The sequence below is a fragment of the Wyeomyia smithii genome, chromosome 1, assembly GCF_029784165.1.
Source record: "Wyeomyia smithii strain HCP4-BCI-WySm-NY-G18 chromosome 1, ASM2978416v1, whole genome shotgun sequence".
Classification (NCBI taxonomy): Eukaryota; Metazoa; Arthropoda; class Insecta; order Diptera; family Culicidae; genus Wyeomyia; species Wyeomyia smithii.
The window spans coordinates 182,839,401-182,858,316 of NC_073694.1; the positions used below are offsets into that span (position 1 = coordinate 182,839,401).

Here is an 18,916-nt window from a genome sequence, read left to right on the forward strand (position 1 = left end):
TAGATTATTTAATTTCTTACTGTCATTTGGTATAATTGTTTGCCATAGTAGTCATTACTCTATGGTTTTATTATTTATCAATTCCTCAGTTTCCGCGACAAAATTGTTGAAGTAGATCTTACGCTTCAGGTTTGCCCAGAAATCCTTGATGAGCGGTTTGCCAATTTGAGTACCACATCGATCTTCAGCGGCTCCATCTACTCCAACGATCAGTTCGAGTAAAGATCCGACCTTTTTGGGAAACTTGATGTGTGAAATGAACTTCAGCTCGGTGCTCATTTCCTTTGCGGGTAAAGTAAAATATGAAGTGCCCTGCCAGTCGTTGCCATCCAGCGTGAGACACGTCTCGTCGTCAACGTCGCGATTTTCTGGGCAAACCGACTTGATCATCTTATTCAGGCGCTGCCAGGGCGACATTGCCTGCAGTTGCGAGACCAGTGGACGGGACTGTCGCTATGTATATCTATGTTCGCCAGGTACTTTTACATTGTTTCGCCGGTTGCACCGACCTCCCGGCCAAGCGCACGCAGCCTTGTAGCCACGTTTCCCTCGGGCTTCTTCTTCAGCATCCTTTGGAGCTATTTGACGCTTAAGCTCGTCGTCCGTCCGGAACCCCGGTTTCTCAAATATCCATGGGTTACTATGATTGAGGCTGCATCGGTAGTTTCATCAGTGCGTGTGAAGGTAGACCCATGAAAAATCGGCAATCGTTAATCGTTTATCGACGGCGTAGCAAACTCCACAATCTCGGACACCTCAGACACGATCTCGTTTGTAAAACTTATGAACATTCGAAGTGAACGGTTTACCTTGCTCCGCATGTACCGGACCCAATCCAGTTTGTAACCTGGAGGCAGCTTATCCACTAACTTTTGTAGTAGCATCGAGTTGTTAAGGTTTTCGTTTAAGCGATTTCGGAAATAATGAAAGTTTTCAATCAATTCGCTCTTGATGCCGGTGCAAGGTTTATCTTCGCTAGCAGGATCTTTAGCAGCTTCTCTGGTTTGCTGAAAAGGTTTTTAAGGCCTGGGATCACATCCGTAACAAATTCTTGCATCGCGAGGCGATTCCGAACAGCTTCTAACATGTTCCCCATCAGACAGTACTGTAATCACTTAAAATTTACCAGATTAGAGAATCCGTAAGCCTTTGTCGTGTACTCGAAACTGCTTATAAAAAGCATCAGAATTTCCGGGTCTCCCTTGAACTTCGGTAAATTACTCTGGTACCTACAGCTTTGAACCGTTTCTGTGGATTGGAGAAGAAGAGATAAAGAAAGCAGAATTGAATCTATACCTTATTTTGATAGCTTCATGGCTACAGCGTAGTATAGAGCACCATGTTCTTCGGTCTTGGGCGATACTCCTCCAGTTCCCCCGAACGTTTGAGGCTCTCACTGGTTCCCTAGTGGACACTATTTTCGCTATTCTTTCTTCCGACATTCGTACTAAGTGACCAGCCCACTGTAGTTTGCAGTGTTCAATACGGTATAAAATGTTCCTTTCTCTATACACTTAGTACAACTCGTGATTCATGCGTCTGCGCCACACACCATTCTCCAACTCCCCACCGAGAATTGTACGCAGCATTTTCCGCTCGAAAACTTTCCGGTCCACCTCCTTTAGCATCCACGCTTCAGTCCATAGAGGGCCACTAGGAGGATCAGCGTTTTATACATAGCGAATTTGTCGACATTTTCGTCTTTTTACTTCACGGGAAACTGTCTCTACTTGTAACCATGTACTTCGTCTTGGTAGAGTCAATGGTCAAGCCTATGATCGCCTTCTCCCTCTTCAGAGGCACAAAAGCCTCCTCCACTGCCCTGCGGTCGATTTCTATGATATCTATATCGTCCGCAAAGCCAAGGAGCATATGCAACCGTGTGATGATAGTGCCGTTGCTCTGCAGAACAGTAAATTCGACAGAGCATCACCCTGCTTCAATCCATCTAAGGTCATAAACGAAGTTGACACTTCGTCTGCAATCCAAACACTTGATTTCGAGCCATCCAGCGTAGCACGCGTCAGCCTAATCACTTTCGTCGGAGAACCATTTCTTTTTACCGAATCGTACGCTGCCTTGAAATCAATGAACAGGTGGTAAGTCTTCAGGTGATACTTCCGGAATTTATCGTCCGCAGGGTAAAGCCTGGTATTCGCCGACGAAGGACTTCTCAAGCGGTCGCATTCTGTGGAATAGGATACGCAACAGTATTTTGTACGTCGAGTTCAGAAGGGTGATCCCTCTGTAGTTTGCGCACTCTAGTCTGGACTGGACTGGGCATATGAGGCCATCCAACTAACTGGTAGGTAATCCTTCCTCCTGCCACATCATTAGAAGAACATGATGGATCAATTGATGTAGCTGCTCACTTCCGTGTCTCCTCTCATCTAACTTCTGGCGGTACTCTGCCCCTACCCCTTCAGCTGATAAGCGTTGCATATTGAAACGCATCGTTCTGTTGAATCTTCTATACATTGAAGTTTTTTTTAGTATGCGTATAGCAACAGCTTGTAAGCTAAATTTCGGCTGGCCAGGACACCACGAACTGGAACATAAGGTCGAATTCCTCGGGGTGTCTCGATCAAGGCGAATGGTGTTAAAATCATGACAGTTGAGATCAACATTTGAAGTGAGCCATGTTTCGCAAAGGGAAAATGCATCACATTCAAAATTCATAATCGGTGCTTTAAGGGAATCAATTTTGGGGATGATACTTTTGCCGTTCCACTGTAATACATTGATTAAATCTTTGATCTCAACCGAAAAATCAACCATCGAAAAATATAATTGCTGCAGCGAATGACTATTTTGCTGTCAACTGATTCAAAAATGTCCCAACTTTTGTTATACATCCCTTTAGAAGACTTTTAAGAGGATCATTAATATTGAAAAATTTGAAAATCCTGTCCACTATATCTGACAAATTCAGTATTCCAGATTCTGCCTAAAACATAGACAAAAAAAGAAACATTTGAGTTTTTTTGCATTCCTGGAAGTGGTTGAAACTCCCTTCCAGAATTCAAATTTATTAACCTTGGAGGAATTGAAAGAATACTTCTTGATTTTTGAATGTCCTTCATTCCACTTGGAGATATTATCAGTCTTAAGAAGTAGAGGAGTAGAGAGGATTGTTTCTCTCTTAGATCTCCCAGGATCAACGAAAGAAGATTCCTCAAGTGGATTGTCAGAGTCTTATCCATCAAGTCACTAGGCAGTTTGTACTCGGGGCATGCTGACAGTTCATGAGGGGTCCCTCAACAACAGAGACGCCTCTCCAAGTCGATATGGCTAAGCAATGAAGATGCGGCAAAAGTTACACAAAACGAGTCCGACGGGGTATACTTTTTGACACCTTCGTTTAGTGATACCGAGCTCAACTGTTTGCAGTCTAGTATCTTTACCGTTTTATTAAAACGACCAACGCCGAAAGTCAACAGGTCCTGAACTCTCAGACCTCGAAAATTTCTTTCACTGTTGGATAATGCTTTGCCAAATTGCATTGGAATGAAATTTGCATACAATTTAGTACCGTTGGGCCGGAAAAACACAACATACAGTCCAGACGATCTCGTAGTGGCCTCTTTTTTAAATGACTGGAAAATATATATTATGACAATTTTGGGGTGGTGAACTCATTGCTGGTGTTAGAGAATGTTGAAAATGGCAATTTACGCACCAAAAGGCCTATTTCATTATCAGATTTTTTTGCTCCGATCATGCTTAAAATCTAAAAAGTTAAAGGGTATGTGCTTGAGTGCACAAACGTAGGCTTGACGTGGGACTATTGTGGGTGTAAAGATTTAATTCTGCCATAGCCATAGTATATAACACACACCAAACGTACAAATATCAAACACAACAATCTATGAACACTTCACAAAAAACACATACACCTGTCATAAACCATAGCATACAAACTAATAGAAAAAATAATTAACTTGTTGCCTATAAAAGCATTCTCTCATTAGTAAATTTACCTCGGATGAATGCATTTTTGCACACACATACACGTTATACACACACACGCTATATACACACACTACTCACAAGCAAACGCTCCTCAGACACACCCACGCTACTTACACACACACATACACACACGCCACTCACACATACACACACGCCAGTCACACATACATTCACACACACGTCACTCACACAAACATTAACAAACACACAAACATTAACACACACACAAACATTAACACACACACACACAAACATTAACACACACACACACATTAACACACACACATACATTTACACACACAAACATTAACACACATTTACACACACAAACATTTACACACACACACATACACACACATACACACACATACACACATTCACACACATTCACACACACACACACACACACTCACACACACTCACACACATACACACACACTCACACACACATACACACACACACTCACACACACACATTCACACACATACTCTCACACACACTCTCACACACACACTCACACACCCACTCACACACACATACACACACACATACACACACACTCACACACACACTCACACACACACTCACACACACATACACACACTCACACACACATACACATACACACGCTAACGCCACTCACACACACATACATACGCTAACGTCACTCACACACACATACACACGCTAACGCTACTCACACACACATACACACTCTAACGCTACTCACACACACACACACACACACACATACACACGCTAACGCTACTCACACACACACACTTGGTATACAACACACTATACCTACACAAATTACTATCGGCAGCATCCAAACGGCTTCCAAGTTTTCCAATGGTCCCTTCCAACGGCTTCCAATGGTCCCCAGTGCCGATCACGTCCAGTGTCGGGCTGTATTCCAACAACGATATCTGAATTAGATTACCACTGGTGGGGTCCAACTCAGATCGAAGGGAAGCCGAACTGTTCGCTTTGACGGTCGACCAGGGAAAGATCTTCTCTCAACACGAAATGTCCTTTTATAGTGTCACTCAGTGTGGGGAACTTGGGTGGATGGGGGAAGAACCAATCACGTGGAAGCATCTCTGCTTTCTTTCTTCGTCATTTACGCTGGGTGATGTATGCGATGCCAATTGGCTGGCATTGCTAGCCAATGACTGAATGCGTGAAATCATTTCGTCTATGTTTTTGAAGTCTGCGTTAGGAAAACATACCAATCGTATGAAAAATGTATGTGGATATTCGACCTTCAAACTTTCCCGCAATTTTCACGGAGTAATAAGAAAATGTTAACTGAAATTATCATGTTATACAAATCTTGTATGTTTCAGCTTTTTAACGGTTTATTAACTATTGAAATCGGAACAGTTGTTTGAGCGCTAATAGCATCTAAAATCTTCCATTCCGCCAACCAAAAACGTTACATGTTCAATCCAGTTTTCCCAGAAGGTACCTTAGTATAGTGAAGAAAGACGTAGTCCCACGTCAAAATTGGTAAAGGGGAACCGCTCTTATATTCATTTTGTCGCTTTTATTTGTTTAATTTACTGTAAAATTTTAATTTTTTTTTCAAAGTAAAAGTAATTTTAATTTTATCTCTCGATTCAGTCGAACAGTAAATATATTTGCATATAAGTTGTAAAATTTAACGGTAAATTCAGCGGTAAATTCAGTAGTTTATTTTTTAGTAGTTTCTTTTCATACATCCTGTAGTACTGGAAGCGGTTTACAAGTTTATATTAAAAAGCTTAAGACTACTGAAAACTTCATGTATGCTTCCCAATCAAACGTTTTGTTCAAATATACGAAACTGAATATTTCACAACTGACCATCGTACGTCTCCATAGTTTTTGTTTTCCAAAATATCTCCCTATGAGAAACGATGTTCGAAACGGGACCCGAAAATCTGAAAAGTACAATGAATTTTCCATCGTTACGAACTTTTTCACAAGATTGTACGGTGCAAATGAGTTCAAAAATACATGTTTTTTTTACTTCTTGAAAATTAACCAAAAAGTACATACATTTCTGTTCAAAATGAAACTTGTTGAATCAAAATCAGATTAAAACTGAGGGAGCCGAAATTGCCTGTTATAGCAACATTCAAAGTGCTACCAAAAATCGATATCTCAAGCAATTGTCATAAAACTTTGGGAAAAGATCAGAAAATGCAAAAGATCAATAACATTGACATGAAAACTCGAGGGTTTTCTGGCCTTCGATCACTGTGGATCTATCTTGGTAAAGCTTGACTTTTTTGGCGTGTTCTTGCAAGCCAGGTTGATTTTTTCTGATGGGTTCTTTATGGTTGGGACCCTTCCATATTTTCTTCAGAGTTCGTCTACTTCAAAGTTCGTCTACTTCCATCGTAAGGATTGTCCACCAAAGTTGTAAAAAAAAACATTTACACACAAGTCCACCAAAATTGAAAAAAAAAAAAAAAAACATTGACACCAGAGTGGGAAAACAAAACAAAACTGCTACCACTTGAACTTCTACTAGAACTACTTAGCTGTTAAACGATGATTTTTCTCCACAATCGGCTTCTTTTGGCTTCCTTCACATTTCGGAGTTAGTCTCCTGTGCAACGCACAGCACTCCAATATCAAAACGTCGCGGCAGCTGTTGGTGATGAACAGCAGCAACCAGCCTTAAGCGCAGTTTGATTGAACTTAGTACAGCACTTCAACGCTACGAAAACAGGTAACCAAAACCAGTTGTCTGATTATTTGTATTTTTACGCAAAGCTCAACCAAATTTCTAAAAACTGTAACATGACACAGAAAAGGTTTATGAGAAGAACTCTACCTGTTCTCAGACCTCTATTTTTAAGTACTTGCCGTACCAAATTAGTGATTTTATGTATCCTCATGGAATAATATACAAGTCGGAGTCGTTATTGCTCCTTCAAGTTAAGATATTAATTTTTGCTATAAGCTCTTCTAATGCGTTTTAGACTTGACAAGAACTACTGGAATTGTTTCATGATATTTTTAAAAAGATTTTGAATGATCTTTGAACAGATCCTCTAGAAATTTTAAGCTTTGATTTGGAATATGCTCCCTCTTTTACCTTTTTGCGTTTTTAAAAGGCCTTCAGTGATGTTAGGTCTGCGTGGAAATGTTTTCACGACCTTCTCAGTGATTTATACCTAATTTAACATGCATACAATGTAGCAAGGGTTTTGAACATGGTTCGGAAATTTCAAATCTAGTCTGGCCATCTTTGTGCTTCTCAAGACTTCTTCAGAGGCTTAAGATCTAAATTGAAAAAGGTTTTCCGTTTTTTGGTCTTGGAAAAGTTTCGCAGCAATTTGAGGTTTGATTGAGAAAATTGTTTTCTATTGTAGCCCTTCTTGGACAAATTTTGAATTATTTTTTTCGCTCATTAGAAAAAAACAAGCTCGTAAATAAAGTCCTTCAGTGAGAACTCTGTTTTGTGATGCTTTACACAATTTTCGTTTATTTTTGTATACTTGCAACCACAACATAGTCAGGAGGGAGCTTGCGGAACGGGTCTTTTTTAAGGTCTTGGATCACATCCGGAACAAAATCATGGTATTACGAGGCGATACAGTTAACGACGCAAGCAGGGACGTATACGCGATACTGTCGCGTGTAAAACTCACAATCAGCAATCTCATTTGCTTGCTTCAGTGTTGCACACAATTTTCTCGGACGTACTTTCAAAATTTCTCCACTTTTTATTGCCTTACCGTTGAGCTGAAAGAACACAACGTATGGCCCAGACGATTTCTAACTGTTCTTAGTGTACTGGCACCTCACGCACAACATTCAAAGGGCATTTTAGTCACAATTGAAATGATCTGCTATAATTGAGAACAAACTTGCATCACCCGAAGGTAAACAAAGTTACCAGTAGCTGTCAAACTCGGGTTCGTGACGTCACCGTGCGATGGTCTATAGTCAGTTTTAGCTTATGCTTCCAAAGCTGCTCATACATCTGATTACGACGTTGCCAGTACTTTCGATCGCCACTCCACACCCGCCAGCCAGATCTACTTTACCCGCAGCCGGTTTGAAGTCCTCGATGAAGTCCGTGTTAGTTGTCATGTACGAACTTGCATCATCCAGCCATTTTTCTCGGATTGAGTTCAACGTCAAGGTACCATCCGTACGCGTTTCGAAAGCGTGGGAAAACTTCTGCAATTCTCGCAGGGCATAAGCCACCATGATGTCTGCTTCACGGTTCTTTTCTGCACTACACAGCTTCGTGTAGAAATCCTCCATTTTTGTGCGCTGCTTGTCCATGTCGTCCTCTTCCGTGTACCCGTCTCACACATTCGTTGTAGGAGAATGTACTCCATCCGCATGTACTGCGAGAGCACTGTTTTTCACATAGGTCCACAAACTTTCTCGAATTAACAGCGCTTCGGTTTTGTAATTGGAAATAGTTAAGTTTCGCGGAATTCTTGAGGTCCAACCTATCGCAGGTTTGGCACTACCTGGCTGAACTTCCTGAAACATTTTTCTTTGTGATGGTTAAAACTGTAACTTGTTGGTATGGGCCCATAACCTATTGGCAGAGCGTATAGAATAACAAACCGATCTTGAAATATTTCCAGCTAATTGCTAGACAATGATAAGGTCTAGTTTGGAGTCACTTCTTTTTCATTTTGCTTTTTATAATATTATATGTCCTTAGGTTTAATTGAAAGAAATATGCTTCTTTTGTGGTTCGAAACCATTTTGGACCCGAATTTAGAATTATTTCTGCCTCCTCGGGCCTTCTGGAAATATTTCACGGTCGGTTTTAATGTTATTTTTTTTTATCAATTTTCGCCTTTTTTTAACTTTAAAAATATCTCACTAGGATCTTAAACCTAATTCGGAAATTTCAATTTTTTCCCAGTTACGACCTTCACAAGGGTTCTTCCCTTTCTGATATTTTGAGAGAAAATAAACTTTATATACCGGTAATTTTAATTGATCCTTCAAGAAAAAATCCAAGCAATCCTATTGAAAACATATGCTCACGTGAAGATTCTGTTCAAACGGGAAATGAGAATTGTAATAAATTTCAATTTTGCACTGCAAATGGACATTTTTTAGAACCAATTCTATTGAGTTTATGACTTCATAACAGGAGTCTATCCGTTTTGTTTTTTCATTCTATTCCTATCTGAGCCGTTTTTATTCGCCATTTTTCACTTTTTAGGGTCGTTCAGGCAAAACTTAGAAGAACTCGTAGTGTCTCCACTACCATTATTACTGTCAAATTCTCTTATAGTTCTTCTTAGATAATACGATTTTCAGTACAACTTGAGGCCTAATTAAACGTTTCACACGTCTTCTTCGTGTAACAACAACCATGAATACCATACCGCACTATCAAGCAAAGTAGGCATCGAGTAATGAATAATCGAGTACTGGGTACTCGTTGATTCTAAATTTGATTTTAAAGACTCAGATTTACCGTCTTTAGGATTACAGATTCTCGAATTTGCACATTGGAATTTTGTACTCGTGCTTGTCCTGCAGCAACCCTCTCGGTGTTGTACCATTTTTTCTTACTCTTGTTTCACTGTTCCCAAATATAAGCTTATTATTAACGCGCGCGCCTGGCATGTCACCGTCAGCCAGCGAGTCCCCTTAATCCGTCCAGAGTGTATAGTGGATCAATCGCCCGTTTCACCGATCAACGGAAACGGGGAAAGCGCTCGTAAAAGATTAAGCGCGCGCAGTTTTCTATCGGGGGATATATATTTCACACCGTTTTGTGGCTGTCAAAATATTAAGACTCTGCAATGTGCTGTGTGTGTGCGCGCGAAATTGTCCGCTGAAAAATGACGCTCCATCAGCTGGAGGTTGCGTTCTGGCCATTTATTATCAACGCAACTCTTTCTCAGCATTTTTGGGACGTCGTCGGAGACATCAGACAGATTGGTCATAGCAGGCCGATCGATGGCAGGTGCAGGCCTGACGGCTCGCATCTCTAGAAGTGCGCTTGCGATCAGCTTGCAGAACAGTGGATTCTGTCGATCGGACCGGTTGCTGCGATTGTGTGTCGAGTCGAGTAGTTTCGCGTGTGATTAGTTTTTCATGAATGAACTGACGATGAGTGTTCGATGGCTGTGGTAGTGCAACATGCGGCGGTGTGACTAATTCATTCATAAAAAAATTGGTTTTAGTGGCGGCGGCGGCGGTGCTGGCGAGACGCGCAGTTGATTTGAATATGAGAGTGAGTAAGCGAGTTTCTAGACTCGCTCGACCCAACTGACAACCGGCAGCAGCAGTAGCCGAAGAGTTGAAAACGAAGTAGCCGAAGAGTTGAATAATGATAGCCGATAGCCGTGCGCTGTGTGCGGAGTGTGTAAACAAATGCCCGTTCTGGAAGCGATAAAATTTGTGCTAGACCCAGAACTATGCGCAAAACGTGCAACCCGTAATGCTACACGAGGGGGGAAAATGGGTTAAGTATGTAGAATTACATTTCCCCAACGCATGTGCGCGAAATATTATCAATTTGTTGAATTAGGGTAAATTGCAAAGTGGGTAGGGTTGATAAGAGCTTACGAGCAAAAAGGCGTTTCTCTTCAGTCGAAATGAATTTTTTTTTAAACTTTGAGGAAACATGGGTCACAGTAGGCCTCCACCAGCGTCAGTCGTTTAGTGACAGTAATTATTATCTTCCAGGTCGGAGTTCTAAAATTAAGAACTATCGCTTTGTTGTTAACATATTTATGGTCGAAGATGGGTGCGATTTCATAGATCATTTCCCATCCGTCATCGCGTGCCGGCAGGAATAGAGGAAAATTCTTCCGGTTCGAAAATTCTACGCTTGTTGGCGACGGCGGTGGTGGTGGTGGTGGTAGATAACAAGTTGGGTAAGGCCGCCCGTGACAGTAGTGCGAGGTTAGGGTCGTTAACTGTCATAAGTACCAGCGGTTAGAAGATTAAATTTTTCACGGCTCGTTGACGGGAAAGAATCCGTTGATGCTGAAAATACAGAGACCGAGCGACCGAGGGACTCGTGATCTGCCGGCGGCTTTGTTTACTTCCTTTCGACACGGTCGTTTAGCGCTTTTGATGAAGATGTCAGTTTGTTGTAATACGGTACGACGCGTCGTAATTCGACACGGTGGAAGATGAGAAATTATGATGGTCGCCAGTGACGCCGGATGTTAAAGGCACTGACTTTTTGCTTTTCTGAAAAGTCGCGTGCTTCAATTGTTGGAATAACACTAAAATTGGTTTTCTTGTTGAATTTTTTTTGTTACAGAGTTTCGACGGTGAAACCCAAATTCAGCTGAAGCAGGAGCCGCTAGACGATGGACCTCACATACGGAACATTCAGAAGGTTCCGAGCCTGTCGGATTTGAGCGATCCGGAAGCGTCACTAGGTGAGTGGTTTTCGTTTCGTGTTTACATGCTTCTTTGTGAGTATTTTCTGTGGTTTTTATGATTCCACAATATGACTTTAATTTATTCTCTTGGATTTTCATACTTCGTTGTTGTATTGTAAGCAGTGAGAGTCTTCCTAGAAAACTTTGCTATATTGATAATTTATCTAGGTTTTTTTCTAAACTTACTTAGAATTGCATAGATTTTCTCGGAATTTTTTTTTATGAATAATTATACTAAACATTAATGGTGGCAGGAACTAAGTAATTTAATAGGTTTATTATGGAACAAACAAGCTATTAATAGCTAAGCTATTTTTACCACTAACTTCAGATATATCAATGAAAGAACTATTTCGCGTAGGTGATAAAACTTCAATTTATACGAATGGCACTTTTTCATCACTTTAAATGAAACGTTTTTGCAGGATTGTGTCAACAAACTACAAAACAGATCTCAACTTTTTCTCCTTCCCTTCAGGACAATCGTCTTCACTTGCACATTTTTTTCTAATTATTTTTCCGACTTACTTAGCATTTATCGTGATAGTAAATGTGTATTTCATTGACTTTGAAGCAAAAATTACATATTATACGAACAGCTGAAACAGAAGAACTATTAATAGCTCAAATAGCCTTACAATTTGGGGCTCATAGGACGTCCATTTAAAAATTATAAAATCTAGAGGTACCGCAATTTCACATAAACAAGCATTATGCTCTACTAACTATGCTAACAAATGGGCAGTTTGTATTGAGAAAGTTCGTAAAAGGGCTATGGAGATAAACATTATGAATTAATCTTTTTGGTTTATTCGTTTAGCCTTCCAGCTGGTCTCGAGGTACGATGCTGGCCTAACAAGCCAGTTGTCGTAGGTTCGAGTCGCGGCTCGGGAGAGACTGTTAGTGTTAGTAGGATCGTAGCGCTGGCCCCGCAATTGTCCTGTACACTTAACAGTTGGCTGCGAAGTCTGTGTATAATAAACAGAAGGTCGAGTTCAGAATCGGAATGTAGCACCAAGGCTTTGCTTTGCTTTTGGTTTATTCGTTTGTATCTTTAACTTATATTTCATTGAACTTTGAAAGTGCATCATTTTACTCAAAATATAATAAATTTTAATTGAATCCAACACAAAATATCCTATTTTTATCAATTCGCGGTGAATTTTTTTTGACTGTAATAAAATCGAAAAAGCACTGTACTGAGGTGTCATATCTAAAAGTCATATCTAAAAACCATCGCTTGCACCTGAATGCGATGTTCTGGACCATCGACCAAGAAAACCAGAGGAGTTACTTCCGCCAAAGCGTGCAGAAACAATGTTCTTCTGTGAAAGTGTGTAGAATTTTTTTTAACACTCTTAGCTAGAGTGACAACTGTGGGTTAGTGTATTTTAGTTTTTGACGTAGGACTACGTCTTACCGCACTTTATCGGGCAACATTCTGCAGAAACTAAAATCAAGGTGCAAACTCGGAACGAAATATTTCGAACGGTAATACTTGTGTAACCACACGATGGATTGCAATAATCAATATGTCGTTGGATTGATAAAATGTTGAACAATTTTGTGATACCTCAGGTATCATTATTACCTCAGTGGGGAGCTCCGTAGCCGCAAGGTTACAGAGTACGCCCTGGTAAGCGGGTGGTCGTGGGTTCGAATCTTAGTAGAATCAGGCCATTTGGTTGTCAAAGGACTTTTATCATGGGTTTATTCTCAGGCTCCCCACCACGTACCCTTCCTTCAATCTGAATTCTACAGTACCTCTGTTGACTCTCCTTCTAACAAAAATAAGTCCCTGTTATAATAAAACTGGTGTGAGTAACGTATGAAAGTTCTCTCCAAGGAATTGTAATTAGGCGATATTGTTAGGATGGACAGAGGCTCGATACAGTAGAGTAGTAAGCTTGAAACGGAAAGGTAAAACTTAAACACAAGCGCGGATATGGATGATAAGCGTATCACTTACTTCAATAGTGATACTGCCAATAATAAGTGCGGAGTACAGAAAACACCTGGGCAACATCACAATAGATCTAATCTCTGGTCGCAGTGTCCACACAGGAAAAATAATACCTCAATGTTCAGCAGTAAAAATAGGTCAAATAATGTTTACTTTTATCAGCCTGGACTATTTTGATGTTCTGAAGGTAAAGCAGTTCGTAACAATCTTTTTCGTTAGATAATTCAACAATCTGTTGTTAAAATGTTATTAAAACTGGATGGAAGGAAAACATGAGTGGGGCTACTACATACAAATGCTGGCCAAGTGAAAAATGTCCGTAATTAGGGAAAATACATGGTTTGTGTTAGAAAATAAAATGTATTATGGCTGGCACATTCCGTATACCACTATTAGAAGATTTTGTTTAAAACAATTTATTCAAAATTTACGACAGGTAAAATATCGAAAAGTGAGAATAAAATTCAAACCTAACCACCAATATTTCTCTTCATGGTTCAGCAAAGTACATTGCTGAAAGCATATCAGCAAACCACCTCTGGCTGTCGTTCTGGTTCCAGAGATACCCATATTGGGTGGTATTTGGCCATTTTTGGCTGTTTTCCAGAAACCAGAAGTCGCTATCTTGGATTTCGGAAAAGCATGTGGAGTTCATTTCTAGCCTCTGAGCGTCATTCTGGTTCCGAAAATAACCATTTTGGGTTGTAATCGGTCTTTTTGGGCTGTTTTCTAGAAACCGTAAGCCACCATCTTAGAATTCAAAATGGTGACTGAGGTTGATTTTTGGCTTCTGTTCATCATCGCGATTACGGAAACACCCATTTTGGATGGTATTTGGCCACTTTCGGCTATTTTACAGACACCGGATGTCGTTATTATAGAATTCAAAATGGTCTATGAGGTTGATTTTTGGTATCTATGCATCGTCACGATTATGGAAATACCCATATTAAGTGGTATTTGGTCACTTTCGGCCGTTTTCTAGAAAGCGGAAGTCGCCGTCTTGGAATTCAAATTGATTTCCGGGTTGATTAATTGCTTCTGTGCATCATTTTTGTCTCGAAAATATCCGCATTGCGTGGTAGTCTGTAATTTTGGGTTGTTTTCCAGAAACTGGAAGTCGCCGTTTTAGAATTCAAAATGGTGTCTGAGGTCGATACTTAACTTTTATGCATGTCAAAGTTACGGGAATAGCCATATAGTGTCATATTTGGTCGCTTTTAGATGTTTTCCAGAAACCGAAAGTCGCCAATTTGGAATTCAAAACTGTGTCTGTGGTCGATTTTTGGCTTCTGTGCATTATCATGATTACGGAAATACCCATATTTGGTGGTGTTTGGTCACTTTTGACTTTTCCAGCCGGGGGAATGGCTCTCCTAAAATTGGGAGGGGTGTTAAACCATCATAGAAAAATTTATCACTCAAAAACCTTCATATGCTAAATTTGGTTCCATTTGCTCGATTAGTTCTCGAGTTGTTCAGAAACTTGTGTTTCATTTGTATGGTAGCCCTCCCTTCTGAAGAGGAAGGGGCGTCAATTCAATATGAAAATATTTTTTGGCCCCAAAAATCTTAACATGCCAAATTTGGTTTTGCTTTACAAACTTTACCGGCGGCACTAAAAAGTGAGGATGTCTCTAAAAATGTTATAACTTTTCAAAGTTGCGTTTGTCGAATGGAATGCAGAAAATATTTTTTTCTGCCTACACTACACTGTATCGGTGCCAGTCAGATTTTCATCAGAAGTTACCTTTGCAACATGGTGTAGATCCTTTCTGCACCTAGAGTATTGACCTGAATTAGTTGGCTTGGTCCAACTGAGTGTCCAGACTCGATACGACATGACGCAGTTCTACTGGTAGTGTTGGCAGAAAAAATGATTTTCTACATACAATTCTTTAAACAGTCATAAATTTTTATGGACATCTTAACTCTTTAGTGTCTCCGATGAAGTTGTTAAGCATCTAAATTGCTATACTTTAACGCAATGTATTGCATTATTGAAGCATTACTGAGCTCTCTAGAAAGGGAAATGCAAAAAAGTAGGTTTTTCCATACAAATTTTCATACAAATTTGAATTTCATTGCGTCAAGCCGAGACAAAACCAATCGACTTCCGCTAAGATTAGGATTATGTGGGGCCCCAAATTGAACCAAATAAACTTGGTTCTGGAAAATCGATTATTTGCGGTTCGGTTCGGTAGTTTCCAAGTCTATATGGATCAGACAGACAACCATTTTTATATGTTTAGATTATTGTTATTACAATTCAGATATTTAAAATGTTGACGAATCAAAAAAATCAGTATTTTGTGAAAACAAAACAGAACCAAAGTCGTGGCGTTCTGCTCGTTTGTGATTTTGCCATGTTATGTTTGGCTTTCTTCTGCAGATCTCTCTTGGGCCTTGGATTGATGGGGAAGGACTTCATTCCTATAACCTCCATACGTATTGCCAATTGATTCGCCTTTTACCATTCGGCTTTGTCTAAAATTGTGGGAAAAATGTTGTCGCCTACCGTTACATGTTTTAAACTCGTCCGCGAGCAGTGCTGTTTTTAGCCTTCTCCAAGTCTCTTTCTCCTTCGCCTCCTTTGACCGTCGACACCCCGCAACCAACACTCATCCGATGAAATGTGACATGACCGGGGTCTTATGGAGCACCCGTCTCAGCTTCCTTTTCGTCGACTCACGCCATTTCTTATCGGCTAACCCTACTGAGCAAATGTTCGTATTTTTTTTGCATTATATTTTACCTTTTTTTCTTTGTTTCTCCAACTTGCTGTTTAAGTTTAATGCACTCTAGTAATCTAGTAATTCAACCAGGGAAAAAGTCTAGTAATTCAACCAGGGAAAACCAGGGAAAAGTGGTCAGGTTTTGAGCGCTTATTTTTCAGTCATTAGGTTTTCGAGGTTTTGACATCAATCGATCAGAAATTCTTTTACGATTAAATTTATGTAACAAAAACAAACTATTGTTTGAGATACACTATTGAAAAATTAGTAATTAATATCGATTGTCTAAATCATACCGCGCAGCCAATCACTACCTCTCTTCCCAAGCACAGTCGACACTAACGGATACAATCGATCTGACTTTGTTGTTATTGTTGTTGTTTTTTTCTGTTTCCGATGCTTATTTACATTTCATTATCTACTTGGCCCCTCCTTCTTTCTAACTAACTGACGAAACCTTGGTATAAAAGGTACCGTTCGAACATTTCACCCCATCAGTTCACTTTACTAGCAGCAGGCAGCAGCAGCGGACATCAACACCGATGGCAGTAGGCGAAGTGGATCAGCAGCGGGCAACAACAGGGTCGGGGCATAGTATAGTTCAAAATTTGACCGCAATGTGGAGCTAGTGCGCATGTAGTTTTGAGTACACTGAAGTCGCTTTTTACGCGGGGGAGACGTGCCGCGTAAATCCCGGAATCCGCGTATAAAAACCGTGTAAATTCTGGAATCCGCGTAAAAAACCTTGTAAATTCCGGAATCCGCGTTAGGAAAACCCGGAGTCCGCGTAAGAAAAAATACCGCGTAAATTCCGGAATCCGCGTAAATTCTCAGATTCCGCGTGAAAAAAATGCGTAATTTCCTGAATCCGCGCAAAAAAACGCGTAAATTCCGGAATTCGCGTAAAAAAAACTGACTGACACCCTCTGACAGCTCTCCAGTTGACTGTCACCCGTTGTTCTTCCCAGTTTCATTTTTGTAGTGCAATTTGAGATACCGCGAAAGAGTTCCGGACCAACAAATTGCGAGTTGGAGCCCTGTTTGGCCAGTTCGTCTGCTTTTTCATTGCCGTCTATGCCGCAGTGCCCGAGAACCCAGTACAAATTGACAGTGTTCATACGACACAGCCTCCGCAGCGAGAGAACGCACTCCCTCACACTATTTTGACGTACACGTGTGAGCACAAAGAGCCTTTAGTGCCGCTTGACTATCAGAAAATGCAGATATTCGCATGTTTGTAGTTACTCTTCAGACAAACGTTGACACATTCGATGATAGCGTAAATCTCCGCTTAGAATACAGTAGGCCAGTTGCCCCCATTGCCACTGAAATCTGTACACTAGAACCCAAGATTCCCGCACCAGTTTTCGAACCGATTTTTGAGCCGTCCGTGAAGAAAAGCGATCTCAGTGTCGAACTTAATTTATCTCGTGAATCAGACCATTTAGAAAGTTTCTGTGTTGAGCAAAGTTGTTTAGGTGGCCAAGGCCTTTCAGTTGATGTAAATTTTGATCCGAAATTCGACTCCAACGAGGCGCTAGTGTACATATTGTTTTGACTATTTTGAACATGATTTATCTCATAAATCCAAGCAGTGGAAAAGTTAAAGCTTTTGATTATTATTCAGTTTGGTATGAAATTTAGCCGCTGTGTGGCGCTAGTGTGTTTTGAATATTTTGAACTAAATTTATCTCGTGAACTCTACCACATAGAGAGCAGCGGTCTTCGAGAAAATTTGTGCAGAAGGTCAACATGAAGAGGAAGCGGAGAGATATTATGATGAGTGTTGTGTTGGAGATAGGAGGAAACCGCATTGCCCGTATTTGAAAAATACGTACGTACTGGGAAACATCAAGAGCTATGTGATGGCTAGATTAGTGCTAGCAGAAAGCTCTGAGCCTCAACAAAAGAGACAAAGTAATAATGATTATTTCATCATTGATTATGAAATAATCGAGCCGAGAAAAGTCGCTGATTTTTATTTTTCACTATCGAGAAGTGAAAATTTTCGCTATTGATTCTATTGAAATTATCACTACCGACTTTTGTTCATAGCTGTAACCAAGCAAGCTTATCATTGTTGATAAATGAAAACTTCTAAATGATTTTCAGGCGATATTGAATCAGAAACGATTGTATAAGTGAGTGATTTTTTTCCATCCTTGCGAATGAGAGGAATGAGAGCACTACGTGACGCTAATGTGCGTTAAAATTGGAGTGTTATGAACTAAATTTATCTCGAAAATCCAACAACTTAGAAAGATGCAGTATTCAGCAACTTAGTGATTTACATTTGACAGAAGCAATGCAATTTATATTGTTCTATTTCAATTAGTGGTTAATAATTGATTTACCATTTTTGTGTTCATTCGGAAAAAGTGGTTACGTTTGAGCAGGATACAATATGTAGCATGGCACGAAGTGTCACATAGATTTTGTGGTCATGTGGATAGCGGGGTTATCCATCATTCTGCAATACCCACGAAGGTAAAATATTTCTGAGTTGACATTACCACCACTAATGTCAGTAGCCGAAGACCGCAACTCTCTAGGAAGTCAGAATCGTGAGATAAGTTGATAAAAATGCAGAGAATTAAATGCAATACCATTGCTTTTTAGGTGGTTGGAGTCGTGAGATATTTAAGGTCAAAATTTCGTACTCACCTCGTAGTGGTAGAGTTTCGCGCCGAACTTGACCCTCTGAACAACAATGCCCAGAACCGCAACTTTTTTAATCATCGTAAACACGAGATATCAGCCTATTTCAGATGATGCTTAAATTTTTAGCGGGGTGCTGCAAAAAGACCGTTTTATGAGACTTGAAAATAAAAGTATACAGACAATTATACAGAATCAACCA

At 40.2% G+C, this 18,916-nt stretch overlaps 1 protein-coding gene across 2 annotated transcripts in view; it reads left to right on the top strand.

Moving 5' to 3' along the window:
• The window catches only part of LOC129724154 (ETS-like protein pointed), a 254,542-nt gene that overhangs the window by 25,916 nt on the left and 209,710 nt on the right, over window positions 1-18,916 (top strand). The window contains exons 1-2 of one of the 2 annotated variants that reach the window (XM_055678838.1): window positions 10,173-10,193; window positions 11,235-11,355. In XM_055678838.1, the coding sequence (XP_055534813.1) occupies window positions 10,188-10,193; window positions 11,235-11,355 (127 nt within the window). In that variant the 5' untranslated portion in view covers window positions 10,173-10,187. Of the gene's footprint in view, window positions 1-10,172; window positions 10,194-11,234; window positions 11,356-18,916 lie in introns of those variants that run through there. The other variant, XM_055678815.1, reaches the window with a different exon arrangement.